This window comes from Podarcis muralis, chromosome 3 (assembly GCF_964188315.1).
Source record: "Podarcis muralis chromosome 3, rPodMur119.hap1.1, whole genome shotgun sequence".
Classification (NCBI taxonomy): Eukaryota; Metazoa; Chordata; class Lepidosauria; order Squamata; family Lacertidae; genus Podarcis; species Podarcis muralis.
The window spans coordinates 80,685,626-80,703,945 of record NC_135657.1 but is presented as its reverse complement, the minus strand read 5'-3'; the positions used below and the strand labels follow the sequence as shown (position 1 = coordinate 80,703,945).

At 43.5% G+C, this 18,320-nt stretch overlaps 1 protein-coding gene across 2 annotated transcripts in view; it reads right to left on the bottom strand.

The window, feature by feature from the left end:
- The window catches only part of UBE3D (ubiquitin protein ligase E3D), a 60,372-nt gene that overhangs the window by 37,500 nt on the left and 4,552 nt on the right, over positions 1-18,320 (bottom strand). For both annotated transcript variants that reach the window (XM_028722879.2, XM_028722881.2), the window contains exons 3-8: positions 17,096-17,186; positions 13,682-13,916; positions 9,945-10,014; positions 8,708-8,777; positions 6,571-6,679; positions 4,029-4,198 (exon numbers count right to left, since the gene is read on the bottom strand). In XM_028722879.2, the coding sequence (XP_028578712.2) occupies positions 4,029-4,198; positions 6,571-6,679; positions 8,708-8,777; positions 9,945-10,014; positions 13,682-13,916; positions 17,096-17,186 (745 nt within the window). The remainder of the gene's footprint in view (positions 1-4,028; positions 4,199-6,570; positions 6,680-8,707; positions 8,778-9,944; positions 10,015-13,681; positions 13,917-17,095; positions 17,187-18,320) is intronic.

Here is an 18,320-nt window from a genome sequence, read left to right as displayed (position 1 = left end):
AGTCGCTGACCATCCATGCTGAGAGCTTGTTATGCTCACTGCAGCCCAGGTTTTAAGGGAACACTGACTATGTGCGTTCACCCCTTCCGCCCAATGAAATAAGTATGTGTCTTTAATTACCATTCAACACTGGCCTTGAGGTCTTAATGAGAGGCATCTGTGTTTAGGCTTATTCCAGGGATTCAAACAAATTCCCATGCAACCCACAAGCTAATATTAAAGGGACTATAGCACCACATCACCTAAACCAGATTAATTCATTTAAGTGATCCCAGGTGTAATTGATTAACTAGTACAGCCTTCCCCGAACCTGGTACTATCCAGATTTTTTATTCCCAATTCCCACCTCCCAAGCCACATGGATGATGGTCAGGGATAACGTGTTGTGGTACAACAAACTCCAAAGGGTACCAAGTTGAGGAAACTCAAGCTAGTGTCTTAACATTGTTATCTTCACTACATGATTCTTCATTGGCCGAGATAATTATGAGGGAAAGAAAAACACTAAGAAAGGGGAAATGGTGTCACTTAATAAAAGCAACAACCCCGTCAGAGAATGATCTGAAGGCACATGCTGTAGTTCTACTTCTAAAGCCAATCAACTCTGAGCCAAAGAACGACCTCAGTGCAGAATTGCCTGGCAACTATATGTCAGCTATTCCGAGCTCTTTGGGGGAAGAACAGGGTATAAGGGACTGATACAAGTTTAAGAAGTGAGGCAGCTTTGCTCCTAATACAGTTCCATGAGCAGCCTTGAGTCTAAAGCAAATACACATTGATGAGTGTGCTGAACATTGATGACGTGTGTTTACAATCTATATCTGTGGGCATCAGTGAAAGGAACACAAGAGCAAACTCAGAATAATCTGCATGTGAACATGAGTCACTTGGCCCAACCTGCCCATGATTCTAAACACACTATTTGGATGTTAAGTCCAACCAACTTCAAATGGAGTTTACTTCTGAGAGCAGGTGCTGAAGATTGTGCTCCAAGACTATTACAGATAAAGATAATCCACAGAAGTCCCCAAGCTACCCAAAAGCAGCTTCAACAGCCAAGTAAACACTTCTATGAGGCAGAAGCTAAGAACTGAGAGCAAATGTAAATTACCCAGAAGTACTGGGCTGAGATCCAAAGAGCCTGCTGCATGAGAGAAAATAAATTGTTGTGGTGGGACCAAACTTTACCTCATACTGCTTTTTTGTTTTGATTTTTGCATAGCTCGGAGCAATATTCTGGTGTTGCTCAGATGTCCTCAGTTGGATATGGAAAGGGAGTACAACAGATAGCTAACCTATTATACTGCAACTGAGCTCTACCAAAATACAGCTGACAAAGAAAGAGGAACGGGAATATAGCTTTATATGCTACCATGCTCAAGTGTACTCTGTATGACTGAAAATAAAAATTTTAATGGTTTTAAAGCTAAACCTTCCTTAAAATGATTAAGCAATCAGGTTTTCAATTTGGGTTTCTTGGTTTTAACAGCAAAAAAACTTAAAGGTCACACACACACAAAAACCAATCAAGAACAAACTGATGATTCAGTTCACCAGCTTCTATACCGGAGGACTTAAGATTTTATTTTAGAAGGGAGTGAAGCCCAAAGCAAGTGATTAAATGTATCTCGAGTAAAGGCACTCAAAAAAACAAAGAAGTGGTTTGTCTCAGTTTCTTTGTATCACAGTTTTTTGCCTTCGGCCCTATCCAAACAAGCTGGAAAAAATATTGATGATGTTTGTATCCTGTCTTTCCCAAAAAGAGCTTGTGAACATGGAGTTTATTTTAGACTTGTACTGTAGGATAACCTGAGAGAGTGTGAATGTCCAAGACCACTTGCTGAGCTTCAATGACTAAGTCAGGATTTGAATACGAGTTTCCCATATTGCTCGCCAGAGCAGCTTTGTCACGCTGGCCACGTGACCCGGAAGTGTCTCTGGACAGCGCTGGCTCTCGGCCTCTAGAGTGAGATGAGCGCACAACCCTAGAGTCTGTCAAGACTGGCCCGTACGGGCAGGGGTACCTTTACCTTTACCTTTCCCATAGTGAACCTCATCACTCTAGTCTAACCCCATGCTAGTTACACCACGGTAGCCTCCTGCCTTATGTCCTTATTCAGTCTCTCAGAGGAGACAAAAATGCCCTTGCTATTATGTGGTCTGTGCATCAAGAGACTTGCTCATCTGTTTAAAATTATGAAGAAAGCAAGCCATTCAGCACCGCATATTCTGCACAAGCTTCTTTTAAAATGTCCCTTAAAGTTTTAAGAGAGCGAACAAATGAACTAGAAAGTACCTCATCCAGGGTATGGAGTGCAGGTGGTGTGTTTATAAAAGAAAACCCTGTCAACCAACAGTCCTACAAATTTAAAGGCACCCCATTGCATCTGCTGCTTCAAAAGCTACAAAAGCATTAGCATGTAAATTGGTTCTTTACCACAAAAAAGCATTAGTTCTGCTTCAATCCTACTGACCTATTGAAATGCAGGTCTGTTTTTGCTACCTTGTCCTCTTCCTTTGGCTCTCCTACAGGATACCAAAGCTTTGCTTTCTAAACTGGCTCCCCCCAGTTCTCCCTTACTGCTGTAGGCAGGTTCTCCCCTCATCTCCCTCTGACCAGCAAGGGCTGGCTAACCAATAGCTAACTACTGTTGACCAGCACCTGGTCATATATACACTTCTTCTGGCCCCTCTAGTCCAATCCCGGCCAATCACACTGTCTAACTAAGAATTCTAAACCTGCAGCCACCAATCAGAATATAGAATCATAGAGTGGTAGAGTTGGAAGGGATCATGCGGGTCGTCTAGTCCAACTCTGGCAATGCAGGAATCTCTTTGCCCAATGTGGGGCTCAAACCCATAACCCTGAGATTAAGAGTCTCGTGCTCTACCAACTGAGCCATGAACTGTGGTTCGAATACTTTCTATCCTTCATTTGCACACAGAGAGTTCTATCTCCAACCCCTCTTCAGCTGTCAGTTACGGTCCCTAAGTGAAGGTTAAACCAACTTTCACCTGACCAGACAGAAGACTTCCCTCACCAAACACATTACAAATGTACATTGTACATTACACACTACTCACTAAAACACTGTTTAAGCAAACAGGATTTCTTTACACTTAGACATAAATATCAGTACATATGTGCATAAAGTCATTCCCACCTTTATTCTCCCTGGCTACTTTTAAGTCTAAGAACTCCGCTTCCATTTATGGGAATTATTCGTGAAAAATGAAGTTGTCCCACCTGTACAAAATTCCTTGCTGAAGAAAATACCTTTGGAATCATTAAAACATGTGGAGTTAATAAAAGGTGAATGACTATAACTTCAAAGAGAAACTATGTTTCTTTTACACTGAGAATATATGGAAGGAATCGCCCTTATCAGAAAAAGTGTTCATGTGCCAGCTAAATGCATGAACCTTTAGAGAACATGGCTGTGTGAATAATAATGATGATGATGATAATTTACTACTTACAACCCGCTCATCTGGCTGGGCCTCCCCAGCCACTCTGAGTGGCTCCCAAAAGAATATTAAAATAAGGGTGGCAAGGGGTGAAGCTAGCCCTCACATGACCTTAAGGCATTTTGGGGGGGGGGGGTGAACAGATGTTTTATAACCTCATACTGCTTATATATTGCAAAATAAAAGCCAGGATCAGGAAGCCAACAGATGAAAAAGTAAGCACACTAAAGAAGCCCATATTCCTTAACAGGGCAAGTACTAAAACAATTAAATTCTGCTCTATCATCAGTTAAAGCCATCAGCAGAATATAGACAGATATCCTCATACCGCAATTATACCAACACTGTATTATATAAAATAGTGCAATATCTTGTTTTGTAGTCAAACATTATGATGACTTTGCTTCATCCCATTTCAAACAGGTGAAATAAAACCTTTCTGCATTAGAATTCACTGGCTTAAATAAAAACACTGGCGATTTGAACAATGGCAATAAAATAATAACCTGCTACGGTGTTTTAATAGAAGCCACATTTAATAGAAGTAAGCAGGTACTTACTCCTTATTTCTGCTTTTCACACAGGGATGGTAAAGGACTTTGATAGCCTTCTGAATCTTTAACGGCCTCAAATCAGACGACATATCATGTTCAAACACTGTAAAAATATTACTGCAGGCCGGTGTTCCTGAAGATTCCACCAGAAGTGTGTCAGAATTTAGTAGCCACATCTGCGAATGAAGAGAGAAACCTACAGGTTGTGGGCTTTGTTTTTTTAAAAGAAAGGGGTGGGGTGGGGGTCCAGTCCATTTAAGAACATAAGAGCAGCCCAGCTGGGTCAAATGAAAGGCCCAGCTAGGCCAGGTCCTGTTCTCATGGTGGCCAGCCGGATGCCTACAGGGAGCCCACAAGAAGAGCATGAGCACAACAGCATTCTTCCCACTCATGTTGCCTGTCAACTGGCATTCAGTGGCATCATGACCATAAGCCATTAATAGTCTTGTCCTCCACAAATTTGTCTAATCCCAATTTAAAGCCATCCAAGTTAATGGCCATTGCTACATCTAGTGGCAGCAAATACCATAGTTTCAAGAACACGCTGTGTGAAGAACTGCTTCTTTATGTCTGTTCTGAATCTTCTAACATTCAGCTTCACTGGATAACCCCAGGTTCTAGTACTATGAGGGAGCAAAAATTCTCTCTAACTACTTTCTCCACACCATGTATAATCTTATACAGTTTTCTCGTGCCTGGCCCCACCCTGCCCCCAACTACTCACCTTTCTTAATTAAGAAGTCCCAAACACTGTAAGGTTTCCTCATAGGAAAGTTGCTCCAGGACTCCTTGAACATTTGGGCTGCCCTCTTGCTATGTTCATTTCACTGACTGGTTAACTTTTTTGCATACACAGACAGAAGCACACTTATAAACATGGAGTTAAAGGGCAATGAAACTTCAAATCCAGCATTCCCATGATTATGATTCACGGCCTAATCTTATGCATGTGTACCTAGAAGTAAGTCCTACAAAGTTAAATGGAATTTACTTCAGGTATGTGTATTTATAGTTTATTATTTGTTTATAGACAGCTTCTCATTGTGGGATGTAAACACAGGAGCAGTCAATGACAACATTCCTAGAGTGTACATGTTAGAACATGGGGAGGGATGTCAGTCCAGCAAGCAGGTAAACTTCCTGGGGACAGACTTCCTCCGCATGTGACCAGAGGTGGGTGTGGCCTCACCTGTGCAGGTAATGACAAAAGCACAGGGCAGGCAGCCACTCTCTCTCTCTGCCATCTTCCTTCGATGAGGAAACATCTAAGGATGCTCTCTTGGCTCCCAGCCAAGAGAGGAGATAAGGACTATCTTGATACAAGATAGATTCTGAATGGATGTAACCTTTTTAAGCTGTCTGCCTTCTGGGATCATATTGTGAACAGAACGTGAGTAAACTCTTTTATACTTTTATAAAGACTGTGTCGTGTCTTGTATTTTATGAGGGAACAAAAGGGGAACTTACCAGGGTAATTATTATAGAGGTTCTAGCGAACCTGTGCAAGCGTTACCGTTGTGAACTTAAAGGGGAATGTTTATAAACTCTGCTGGTATTTTGGGAACTTGTTAGCACAAGTTGGATAAGGATATAATTAGTCAATATATCCTCTCCTGCACCCCAGAACATTCCCACAAAGTAGTTGGGCCCTATGGCTGCAGCCCTAGATCCCAAATCTAGGGCACTGCCCATGCAAATCCTGTTCATTTACTATAGATGACAAATTCTGGAAGTGCTATAACAATGGACATTCCATGGCAAATGGTGATGAAGTCCTGACTTCCCTTAAAAAAAGGTAAAGGTACCCCTGCCCGTACGGGCCAGTCTTGACAGACTCTAGGGTTGGGTTGTGCGCTCATCTCACTCTATAGGCTGGGAGCCAGCGCTGTCCGCAGACACTTCTGGGTCACATGGCCAGCGTGACAAGCTGCATCTGGCGAGCCAGCGCAGCACACGGAACACTGTTTACCTTCCCGCTGGTAAGCGGTCCCTATTTATCTACTTGCACCCGAAGGTGCTTTCAAACTGCTAGGTTGGCAGGCGCTGGGACCGAACGACGGGAGCGCACCCCGTCAACCTTTCGATCGGCAAGTCCTAGGCGCTGAGGCTTTAACCCACAGCGCCACCCACGTCCCTCTGACTTCCCTTACACAATGCAATTGTGCCAATAATTTCAATTGCATTTTGCAATTTCTGTAGGAATGCAACTACAATTCAACCCTACATATCTACTCGGCCCTTAAAGAGGAATAGTGGCATTGAATGCAGTCTGCCCAGAAGTAAATCCCATTCAGTTCAATGGGACTTACTCTCAGGTAAGCAGGCATAGGGTTGCAGCCTTTGAGTGCAATCTTATGGACAGTTAACTGGGATTAACTGTCCCTCAGATTTACTTCTGAGTAGACTGTGCATCAGACTGCACTGTTAGCTGTTAGAAGAATTAACAACGCCTGCTTAGCAAGGGTGAGCAAGCTAAACAGCATGGAAGGATTTGGAGCCAAGTCGTAGGATATCACAGTATGAAAAAGTTAACAGGTCTGCAACTTACCAAGATGTAGGTTGTCCCATCAGTTCCTTGTATGCTGAACCTAAATGTGCTTCTAGCAAAAGAAAGCTCTTCAAGGCACTGGGCAACAACACTTTGTATAAAGGGAGACCTGTTTTTTGAAAAGCAAAGAAAGCTTCATATGACTGCCATTGCATGAAAAGCAACTGAGAATGTAAAAAGAGAGAAAAAATCAGGGCAAGGCTTGTTGAAAAGTGAGACATTTGCATTTTCCAGTGCCGTTTTTACCTGTGGAAGAGGTACCTTTCAGCCCCAATCACACAAAAATATTTAGTAGGGCTTTGGACAACAGAAACAGCAAGTGTAGTAAAAAAAAAAAAAAAAAGGTCATGGAAGTATCATCAACACATGAAGAATGCAAAGGACAGGAATAAAACAGTGTCCTGTTCAAGATGCCTTGTTGAGGTAAAACTGGCCCATTAACTATTCTGCAGTACAGAAACAAAAGCAATTTGGAGTTCTTTACGTCTAGTAATCAACCAGATTTCTGTACCTTCTTCCTTAGCAATGATCCCCCCCTCCAACTATACAATAAAATGTCACACCTGATCTAATACAGTACTGCATTCCAGAAGGTTCAAGGCAAAGGGAATGCACTTAATGAAAATAATCCCCAGCATCTTATAATGTGAGCCTGACTGTATGTACATGCCAGACCCCAACCCTGTCCAAAAGAGCTTATGGCCCTTTTCAGGACTAACATATAAACACAGATCTCTATTGTCTCTTCAGCATATCCTTATTGTCTCCTATCTCTAAATTTCTGACTCCTGGCATAGTGCATACACACCATGTGCTGAAAAACCTTCCACCTCGATAAAGAGAGAAACCAATCCATATAATGGTCATCACAATGCAAGGTAGTTGCAGCACTTTATGGTAGTTGCAGCACAGATACAGCTGCTGAAATTTGTTCAAAAATGTTTTATTTAAAAGCCATCCCTCCAATTAAGAAAAGGAAGAAAGCTCTAATTGAAACTGATTGCTGTGCAGGTTAGAAAAAGATGGTCAAGTATCAGCTTGTAATTGGCAATTATATGTTTCATGGCAGAAATTAATTACAGCAACTTTTAAGTTTGCATAATTTGCCACTGATTAACCCTAAAACTTGCTACAACAGCAAATACAACAGCTCAGGCTGGGGATTATTAATACTGTTGTAAGCACATCATAAACTGGGATGTTACAAGGGCATTGCAAGGATGATAACAGTGGTTTTCAAGGGCAGGGTGACCAGTAGGAATACTAGGGAATGCAGTCAGGGGGGGAAATGCAAGTATTAACTGTTTCGGTAACATTGTGAACTTGGCTTTGCACTAAGCCTTATAATGATAGTGTAGAACAGGTGTGGGGAAACCCCTTTGGCCCTCCAGATGTTGCTGAACTCCAGCTCCAAATATGCTTGGCCATTAGCCATGCTTGCTAATGGGAATTGCAGTTAAGCAACATCTGGAAGGCCAAAGGTCTCCACACCTGGTGTAGCAGGATGATAAGCCAAGAGAATACAGTAGATTAGCGTGTGACCTGAACATATAAGTTCAGCATCTATAAGGAAAATACATGGAGAGGAGACACATGTGCCAAAAGAGTGCATTCAACAGCTGAAGTCCAATCTAAGAGCTTGAGTAGCACACAAACAACCCAAGCCATAATGTGTCTAATACCACATATCACATCTGTCTGGGCAAACAGAGGGGAGGATAAAAAATATTCCCTTCTCCTTTGCTCCCTGAATAGATTATCCATACATGATTAGATACAGTTCAGGCTTCTGGAATAGACTTTCGGTTCAAGGAAGAAGAATGCACATTTCCTTCTACTGGGAAGAAATATAAGAACCTTTAAAAAAGTTTGTGATGTTTGATGGCTACAGAGTACCATAAAAACTGGCATCCCTTAATCAGCCAGATGACTTTTGACTTCAAGAATTCCATTTGCTAATGCCACAATCTAATTAACACTTCTTAGCAGGAGAAAGAACAGAAAAAGCAGGGAATGCACTTAATTAACATGGTTTCAAATACCATTAAATGTGTGTTATATTTCATGAAATGTATAGGAAAAAACGAAACAAAGGCAGAACTGTTGAAAAGTTTTAAAATGCAGAATTCTTTCACACCTTGGTACCATGTCAAAACCTTCTTCAGATGGCTGAACAAACAGTTCAGTGAAATAGTATTTTGTGGCACCTAGAAGTAAAAATAATATAAGTATCTGTACTATATTTACCAAATGCAGAATTAATCTCAGAGCTGAAGCCTTACTGAGTCACAAGCGTGGGACAAATAACTAATACATAAACCACACATATACTACAAGGAGAGGGAGTGTATTCAAATGGGACTTCAAAGGGGGCTTCAGATGTAAACTGCCCTCTCGCTCAAAAAATTGCAACCATTTTGAGTCTGCCCATGGATCTGGATCAAGCTTTGCCCGCTAAAATTTCATGACAGACTGCTGGAGTAGGACTGACTAAAAACAACCACGACAAGCCTGACTGATAAACCACTGTTACCCCTGAGTATTTCAAGTTATTTAAAATATTCACATCCAAACTCTCTAATTTTTCAAGAACACTTTCAACAACAAAAAACAAAGAACAGAAGAAATCAAAACAGTTATCAAAGCATATTTAAAAATAGTAGCATGTTATATATTTGAATAGGTCTTAAGTTTCATATATCCTCCCAAGCCAGCAGCTGCTGCAGACACCAGCAGCCATTTGAATTTTTGTAGATTATTTTTATACAAGTCCTGAACCACCTCATGCTCCATGTGATTCTCAACCATTAAAGGGTCTATAGACCTGTAGTGCTTTACCCTTGCTTGCTTTTCTATTTTTATTTTATTTTAAATGTTTAACTAAGCCACAAATGAACAAATAAGTTACCAAAAAAAAATAAATACATTAAACTGGAGTTCATTTTGAAATAATTACTTTCATTTCCACACAGGACATTAAATAGGACTACTGGATCCCATTAGCAGATTGATACTGTTAAAAAAAACCTCTCCCAAACACTGGCGTGCAAACCTCTATGAATAATGGTGATATCTACCGAACTTATCTGCACACGCAACTGGGCTTCTCCCCTTCGCTCATCCTCCTGAAAACTCTGCTTACCCCCCCAAAACTGCTCCAGAGTGTTGGAGGACCCAGCAGAGCAGATTTGGGCAGGGCAGGGAGAAGAGAAAACTAGTAGTGTCGTGCCACAGCCCAAGATTTCTATTGTACAAATGGGTGGCCATCACTGGATGTCACACAGTGTTTTTATAACTGGTGCAGCACACAAAAACATCCTCAAGCTGCAAGTGATTGAAACAGCCCAGGGATTCTTTGTTCACATACTCCGTACCTGAGGAGTGAACCTCTCCCAACAATGTCTTGCAGCGTCTGCAAATTACTCTTCTATTTGCCTTTGAATTCTGTAGGGCAAAGAAGCAACATTTACAGACTGAGACACACACACACACACACTTGATTTTTTAAAATGTTATGCCACAATCAAAGCAAAGAGTTAAGTTTATTAACTTCATATGTTTACTGTTCTAGCTAATGGCCATGACAAACATATGGCAATAGTATTAATAATACAGAACATACACCCATAATATAAGCCATCATCCATGATGTAAGAAAGAGAAGTTACCAGACACACCAACAAACCCAGCTTGATTTCACCTCTGAATCAACACAACAATTTATAGAGATTTTATCGAACTCCTTTATCCTGATTTATTTTGCAGTCAGTGAACAGAGGGTCACTCTGTGTTTTGCGAAGCTATTATTGTCACTCAAAAGAAATGGAACTGTTTCTGCCTGGTGCACCTGCTTGCTTGTGTGAACAAAGGTTTCAGAAAGCTGTCTCTTGGGTCTCTATATAAGGGGCAGGCTAAGAGATAATGAGTGATGTCTTCCACCTGAGGTTGACCACAAATACAAAGTCTTTCTGGGCACAGGACCTTGTTGTAGTGGCCAAGTTAAGTCTATTGAAACAACTTCACTCAAACTTTTGACTGCACTTTGCATCCCAGAACAAATGGCTTCATTTTTATTTCAAACCTCAGTTATCGTATTCACATTAAGGGAGACTACAGTGGTACCTCGCAAGACGAACGCCTCGCAAGACGGAAAACCCGCTAGACGAAAGGGTTTTCCATTTTGGAGGCGCTTCGCAAGACGAATTTCCCTATGGGCTTGCTTCGCAAGACGACAGCCCATAGGGAAATATCCGGACAGCGGGGAAGCGCAGCGCGTCTTCCCCACTGTCCTCGGACCTCCTCCGAAGCCTGGCGGCGGGGCGGGAACACCTCCTCCCGCCGCCGCTGGGCTTCGGAAGGCTCCTCCGAAGCCGGGCGGTGGGGCGGGAACACCTCCTCCCACCACCGCCGGGCTTCGGAACGATGCTCCGAAGCGGGCGGCGGGGAGGGAACACCTGCCCCCGCCGCCGGGCTTCGGAACGATGCTCCGAAGCGGGCGGCGGGGAGGGAACACCTGCCTCCGCCGCCGGGCTTCGGAACGATGCTCCGAAGCCGGGCGGCGGGGCGGGAACACCTGCCCCCGCCGCCCGGCTTCGGAACGATGCTCCGAAGCGGGCGGCGGGGAGGGAACACCTGCCCCCGCCGCCGGGCTTCGGAACGATGCTCCGAAGCCGGGCGGCGCGGCGGGAACACCTGCCTCCGAAGCCGGGCGGCGCGGCGGGAACACCTTCTGAAGGCGGGCGGGGGGCGAAAGTCTTTGCTCCCCCCTGCCTGCCTTCCCGGGAGAGCGGAGAAACACGCTGTGTTTCTCCGCTGTCCCCGACGGCTTTTGAAGGCAGGTGGGGGGGAGCAAAGACTTCCCCCCCCCCCCGCCTTCAGAAGAGGTCCAGGACCTCTTCTGAAGGCTGGCGGGGGGCAAAAGTCTTTGTCCCCCCTGCCTGCCTTCCCAGGGGCTTTTAAATCGCCCCGGACAGCGGAGAAGTCCTCCGCTGTCCCGGGGCGATTTTAAAATGCCGCCCGCCAGCATTTTAAGATCGCCCCGGACAGCGGAGAAGTCCTCCGCTGTCCCGGGGTTTTTTAAAATGCTGGGGGTGGGAAGAAAAGCCCTTGTCCCCCCCCCCCCAGCCTTCAGAAGAGGTCCGGGGACAGACTGTCCCCGGACCTGGTCTGAAGGCGGTTTCCCTAGGAACACATTAATTGATTTTCAATGCATTCCTATGGGAAACCGTGCATCGCAAGACGAAGAGACTTGCGGAACGAATTAATTTCGTCTTGCGAGGCACCACTGTATTGCCAATCCAGAAAGACTAATCACTCCAGTCAACCTTTTAAAAACTATTGCACTTGGTCCCAGCTGTTACAAATTTGTGTCAAGACCAGGCTTCCTCAACCTCGGCCCTCCAGATGTTTTGGCCTACAACTCCCATGATCCCTAGCTAGCAGGACCAGTAGTCCAGGATGATGGGAATTGTAGTCTCAAAACATCTGGAGGGCCGAGGTTGAGGAAGCCTGGTCTAGACCATCCCAAAGACAGAACACTAGGGATCAGCTGTTAAATCAATGGAAACGTTTGGAAGAGTGTGATGCTGAATTCCACCCTTATTGTTTAAGTCTGAAGACTTCTGCATGGGGTTTGCTATCATGACGTAAAAGAGTACTGATGTTGTAACTTAAAATGATCAGGAACATAGGAAGCTTTACACACAAGGAAAAGAGAAGAAGAAATATTTATATAGCCCTTCCTTAAATATTCAAAGCACTTAAAAGCAGCAATACTAACCCTACTAAGGTGGAAGTAAGCCCCAGTGAATTCAGTAAGACTTACTTCTGTGCAGACAAGGCTAGGACTGCAGGAGCTTCCAGGTTCAATTGCTACACACCCAATGTATGTTTCCCTCTTGCTTAGAAGTACATAAGGTAGCAGAAGAGGAACGAGCTGAGAGTGTTTTCACCGGTTTGGACAAAAGTGGCAATACTTTTTGCCACACAAATTAAATCAATGTATCTTGTGTTGACAACTTTCAGCTCCTGGCAATCTACTCTCTTAATATCTTTTTTGTGCTTCAGCTCCAAAAGGTCCTTGACATAGTCAGGAAGAAAATACTTCCCCCTAGAGATAGCTACTAGAATGCTGTGTGACCTCAGGGTGTTTAAAAATTGTATTAAACGATGATTTGCAGAAGAGTTGCCATGTGCTGGGTCCAGACAGAAAGAGAGAGGAAAGAAAGAGAGAGAGGAAAGGTGGGAGGGAGAATAAAGAAGGATCGGCTGCTATTTTGGCTTTTTTAACACACAAGCGCAAACTTCAACAGCTCATTATTCAAAAAAAATGTATTACATGTCGTGTGTCAGAAGAATGAGTGAACTGCTCCACTGAAAAGTACTGCTTTAGGTGATGTGGAAGAGCCGTCCTATGGCGTGCTCTCTGTGTGTGTGTGATGGTTAATAAATAATAATAATAATAATTTGTTATTTATACCCCGCCCATCTGGATGAGTTTCCCCAGCCACTCTGGGCACCTCCCAATCAAGTGTTAAAAACAGTACAGCGTTAAATATTAAAAACTTCCCTGAACAGGTTGTATAACATTAATTTAATATTACTTTTTAATATTACAATTACTAAGGCAATGTTCACCTGAACATGTGAAAGGTTAAGCCTAGGGATGGAGGCAGAGATTTTGAGATCTTGACATAATTAGCAGGAAGATTGGAAGGTGCTGTAAACCCTTTCTGTGAAACCTTGGCCTGCCAAGGTTTCCAATCACAGGGACAGTTTAAGTACGTTTAATAGAGAGTGCTAATTGCAAAAAATATGTAAAGACAAGCTGGTTGCCTGTGCCTGTTGTCATTGCTGATACTAGGGGGAAAAACCAGGGCTCTTATGCATGCTCTCTAATAGCTCAGTTGCTTAAGAGGATGGTGCTGATAACACCAAGGTCGCAGGTTCAATCCCCATAAGGGACAGCTGCATATTCCTGCATTGCAGATGGTTGGACTAGATGATCCTCAGGGTTCCTTCCAACTCAAATCTATCATTCCAGCAATCCTCTAACAATCAAAACAAATGTCAAGTGTACGCTTGTCCATTATTATTTATCCAGTGTACTCACCAGGACAGAGCCACTGCTTCTAGAAGGAGCACCCAGGGATTCTGAATGAGGGATTTCAGAACTTGGCCCAGTTGGCTCACTTCCTGAACTAATCAGGAAATAATTGTGCCCAAGGAAACAGTCTCCATTTTGTGGCTGAAGCACGCTGTCGTTGAAGGGGTTGGGGTGACAACACCATTCCTCCACCAAATCACCCCAGTTCTCACCGGGAAGGGAAAGAACTCTGAGAAACGTCCTGAAAGGGATGAAAGTGAAAGGGTTAGTTGTAATGACTCAGACCAATTAGACTTAGTGTATGGACAAGTCATTTTGATAAAGCAGGAGTCATGATGCTATCCAGATGTTGTTGGTCTACAAGCTGGCCTGGGCTGATGTTAGTTGGATTCCAACAACATATGGAAGGTCACACACAGGTACCCCAACTCTGCCCTTGGCTAACACAGTTCAAGAAAGGTGAGATTGCCTATATAGGTTAGTAAGTAGATTCTGGATGGGAGTCATCTTCACTCCTGAAGGAAATGTTAATAGAAGAAAAGAAGCTCTTTTTGAACATGGGCAGAACAACATACTGGTCAAAAGCTTAGAAATTAAAAAAACGTTCTGGAAATGGTGGAGGCATTGCTGTGGGGAATTCAGTAGACTTAACATTATTTTATTTTTCCTTCAAAAAGTGCTGCTTAATGTGGTCATGCAGGTAAGTGTATACAAAAACTAAAAATAAAGAAAAAACTTGACAGTCTGAGGAAGTTGGGGGGGGGGTTAGAGTAGGAGAGAAAAATATATTAAACTTCATTAGCTCTTTCATAGTCAATAGGTGCCTTCTGAAATATTACATATTCTGGGTTGTATTCAATATAACACTTAAGTGAATGAACATCAGAGCAAATATTTCTTCCCTTGCCTCCCTTCACATGCCTCCATAATCTGTCTGGGGTTTCCCCCAACCCTCCAGAGCAGTTGGGAATGGCACTGGGCAAGGAGAGGGGGAACTTACGCAACCACAAAAAATAGTGGAATACCACCCATTAATTCCAGCAGTGCCAACTGCACTATTAGAGTTTATTTTGTTTTGTTTTTTCTTCTTCTTCAGAGTCTTGCAAAATCCAGTCTGACCAGTGCAGGGGGTGGTGATGTAATATAAACATTGCAAGAAATGGCAGTTCTCTCATACCACTTCTGACACTCTGATCTTGTGCTAAAGGAGGAAGATTGCCTCCCGATCCCCATTCAACACTAAGCCATGGTTGAAACAATCTTAGCTTAAAACTACATGCCACTGAACAGTCTTAGATTTCATGCAACACAGATTGAGCCTGGCAAGAATGCAATTATTTGGCTGAAATTCAGGAAGGAGTTAATGTAACAGTGTCTGGAGCAGAACTCCCGTGCCCCCGCCATCCTCTGCCTGATGAGCGTCTACATGATAAGTTAGGTAGATGTTAATGACACATATCAAACCAGACTCATTTCAGACCTAAGAATGTACCTTATAGGTATACCAACACACACACTTAAAAGGCAGAGTGTGATTGTTACAAAACATTAATTTCAATGTCTTGTTTAATCCCTTCAGTACTTGCTTCTGCAATCTTGTGTAGCTTCATTATTTTTGCAAAAAAAGCATTTACAAATCCATTTCTGTCAGACAGTAAAATAAAGCAAAAGGCACTCAATCCCGTGGATGTGCTTGGAACCTGGAGCAATATATTTCCCTAGCTTAATAACCAAGCCTTCTGTGTATGCTAGAAAAATAATACTCGACACAAAATGTAATGCAGTAAGCTGAAGCTTAAACAGATGACACCTGCATTTCATTTTTCAGCGTACCCGCACTGCAAATGTGCAGTGATATTTGGGATTAATGAGGAAGCGTCAACGTCAGAAAAGTTAGCAGAGGAAAATCAGTTTAAATGCCACTCGGCTCAGATCTCAGAGAGCTACTGAATAGCAGAAACAATACCATGAAAAGGACTGTTGCCTCCCCTGCCAGCCATGTGCCAAAGCAGCCTTGGTTGTACCCAATTAGGGAAAACCAGCCATGGCCTCTCAGCAAGCTATATGGGAGGAAGAAAGAAAAAAATCTCTCACTACCGTGATACCAAGAGAGCGTGGGACATAGGACACATCCATAACGTACATTTTAAGCATGGTTATTCTTCGCCCAAAGAATCCTGAGAACTGTAATTTGTTAAGGGTGCTGTGAGTTGTTAGGAGATCCCTATTGCCTTCGCAGAGCAACAATTCCCAGAATTCCCTGGGAAGGAGGATTGTTGGGCCACCCTGAGAACTGTGGTTCTGTGAGGGGGCTAGATGTATCCTAACAACTCACAGGACGCTTCACAAACTACAGTTCCCTGGGTTCTTTGGGGGAAGCCATGGTTGTTTAAAGTGGTATAATTGTGTTTAAATGTATAGGGCAGATGTGGGCAAACACGGGTAGTAAACAAAGCAATGCATAGCACTGCAACGGCCCATGACTAAAAAACCAAGGAGGAGAAATATTCCAATAAGTACCATTGTTGAGGTCAACCTAAAATCACAAAACAGCTAGCTAGCTTTCCAGAGCTGTTCCTTAGGTGTGAAGACACCTTTGCTTATTTTGAAACCTTAATAGCCTGCCCTTCAGCCAGAAGGCTCTCAGAGAGGTAGAGGATAATTAAAAATGTAACAAACAAAAAGAAATTGTGTTAAAATAAAACAATCAGGGGAAGAGAAGACAGGGAGAACAATGAGCTATTCATAACTGACACAGATTAGAAGGAAAAGTCATAAATTCCTAGATCTCCAAATCTCTGAAGCAGAGTCCTAACATGGGGGGTGAGTAACGTTTTTTCAGTCTGAGGGCCACATTTATTCCTGAGCAAACTTCTTGGGACCACATGTCAGTGGTGGTCAGAGCCAGAGCCATAAAGTGCAAGGAAGATAAATTTTACCTTTGTAAATTTGGCTAGTCTCAATTGTCCACCCACCCTCTCTATCGTCTATGCCAGGGTTTCCCAAACTTGAGTCTCCAGCTGTTGTTGGACTACAATTCCCATCATCCCTGACCACTGGTCCTGTTAGCTAGGGATGATGGGAGTTGTAGTCCAAAAAAACTGGAAACCCTGGTCTATGCAGACATGTAACAGGCACTATCAGAATTCAAAGACACATTCAACTCAGGCAAAGATTTGGAGTGCAAAATGGGGCCAGTGGGATGTGGGGAGAGATCCAGGAGCCAGAGAAAGAGAGGCCGAAGTTCCCCACCCCTGGCCTAACGACCTAATCCAATAATTTATTTTACCACTACAGCTACATGTTTTCCTGTCCTGATCAGTACAAACTAGTGTTCTCTAGAAGTCTTCACTTGTTCATTTAAGCTCTATGGAAACCCATTCATCCAGAGGCAAACTGTAAGGGGAGTACAGCACTTACCGGTTGTTTATTACGCTCTCGCGGCAAGACTGGCAGTGAAAGGTACAATTCTTTTTGGTTTTAAGGATGTCGCCCAGAGCTGGTACCAGTTCTGAAAAGATATTGAATAATGCAATCCACATAACTTTAAGCATTAAGAAGCAAGCAATATTACCATCCAGATTCACCCCGGAAGACATTTAGAAACTGCAGGATGCAGAAGGAAAAATATACCACATTTCAAGTAGTTCAAACCTATCATACATGGTACAATGTATGGTGGACGCATATTATTATTGTCATATAACACATAGTGGGCTGAAGATGACAAGGCTAATAGCCCAGCAAGCTTGTAGCAGAGATGAACCAGATTCCGACATCTGGAGTTTTGTAGTTTAGAGGAAAGGGATGCGGGTGGCGCTGTGGGTTAAACCACTGAGCCTAGGACTTGCCGATCAGAGGGTCGGCAGTTCGAATCCCCGTGATGGGGTGAGCTCCCGTTGCTCGGTCCCTGCTCCTGCCAACCTAGCAGTTCAAAAGCATGTCAAGTACAAGTAGATAAATAGGTATCGCTCCGGCGGGAAGGTAAACGGCGTTTTTGTGGGCTGCTCTGGTTTGTCAGAAGCGGCTTAGTCATGCTGGGCACATGACCCGGAAGCTGTATGCTGGCTCCCTCGGCCAATAAAGCGAGATGAGCGCCGCAACCCCAGAGTCGGTCATGACTGGACCTAATGGTCAGGGGTCCCTTTACCTTTACCTAGTTTAGAGGAAAGGCGAGTAAGAGAAGACATGATAAAATTATGCATGGTGCAGAGAAAGTGGACAGAGAAAAGTTTTTCTTCTTCTCTCGTAATCCCAGAACTTGGGCTCATGAAGCTGCATGGTGGGAGACTCAGGACAGACAAAAGAAAGCACTCATAAAAGAAAGGCGCATAGCAGAACCATGGAATTCGCTCCCACAAGAGGTAGTGATGGCCACCAGTTTGGATGGTTTTAAAAGAGGACTGTATAAGTTCATGGAAGCTAAGGCCACCAATGGCTACTAGCCACAGTGGCTACTTTCCACCTTCAGTGTCGGAGGTGGCATGCCTCTGAATGCCAGTTACTGAGAACCACCGGGTGGGGGTGAATGCTGGCACTCAGGTTTGCTTGTAGGCATCTGCTGGGCTACTATAAGAACAGGGTGCTGGAACAAGATGGACCCTTGTCCTGATCTAGCAGGTTTCTTATGTTCAGATCTGGCTTG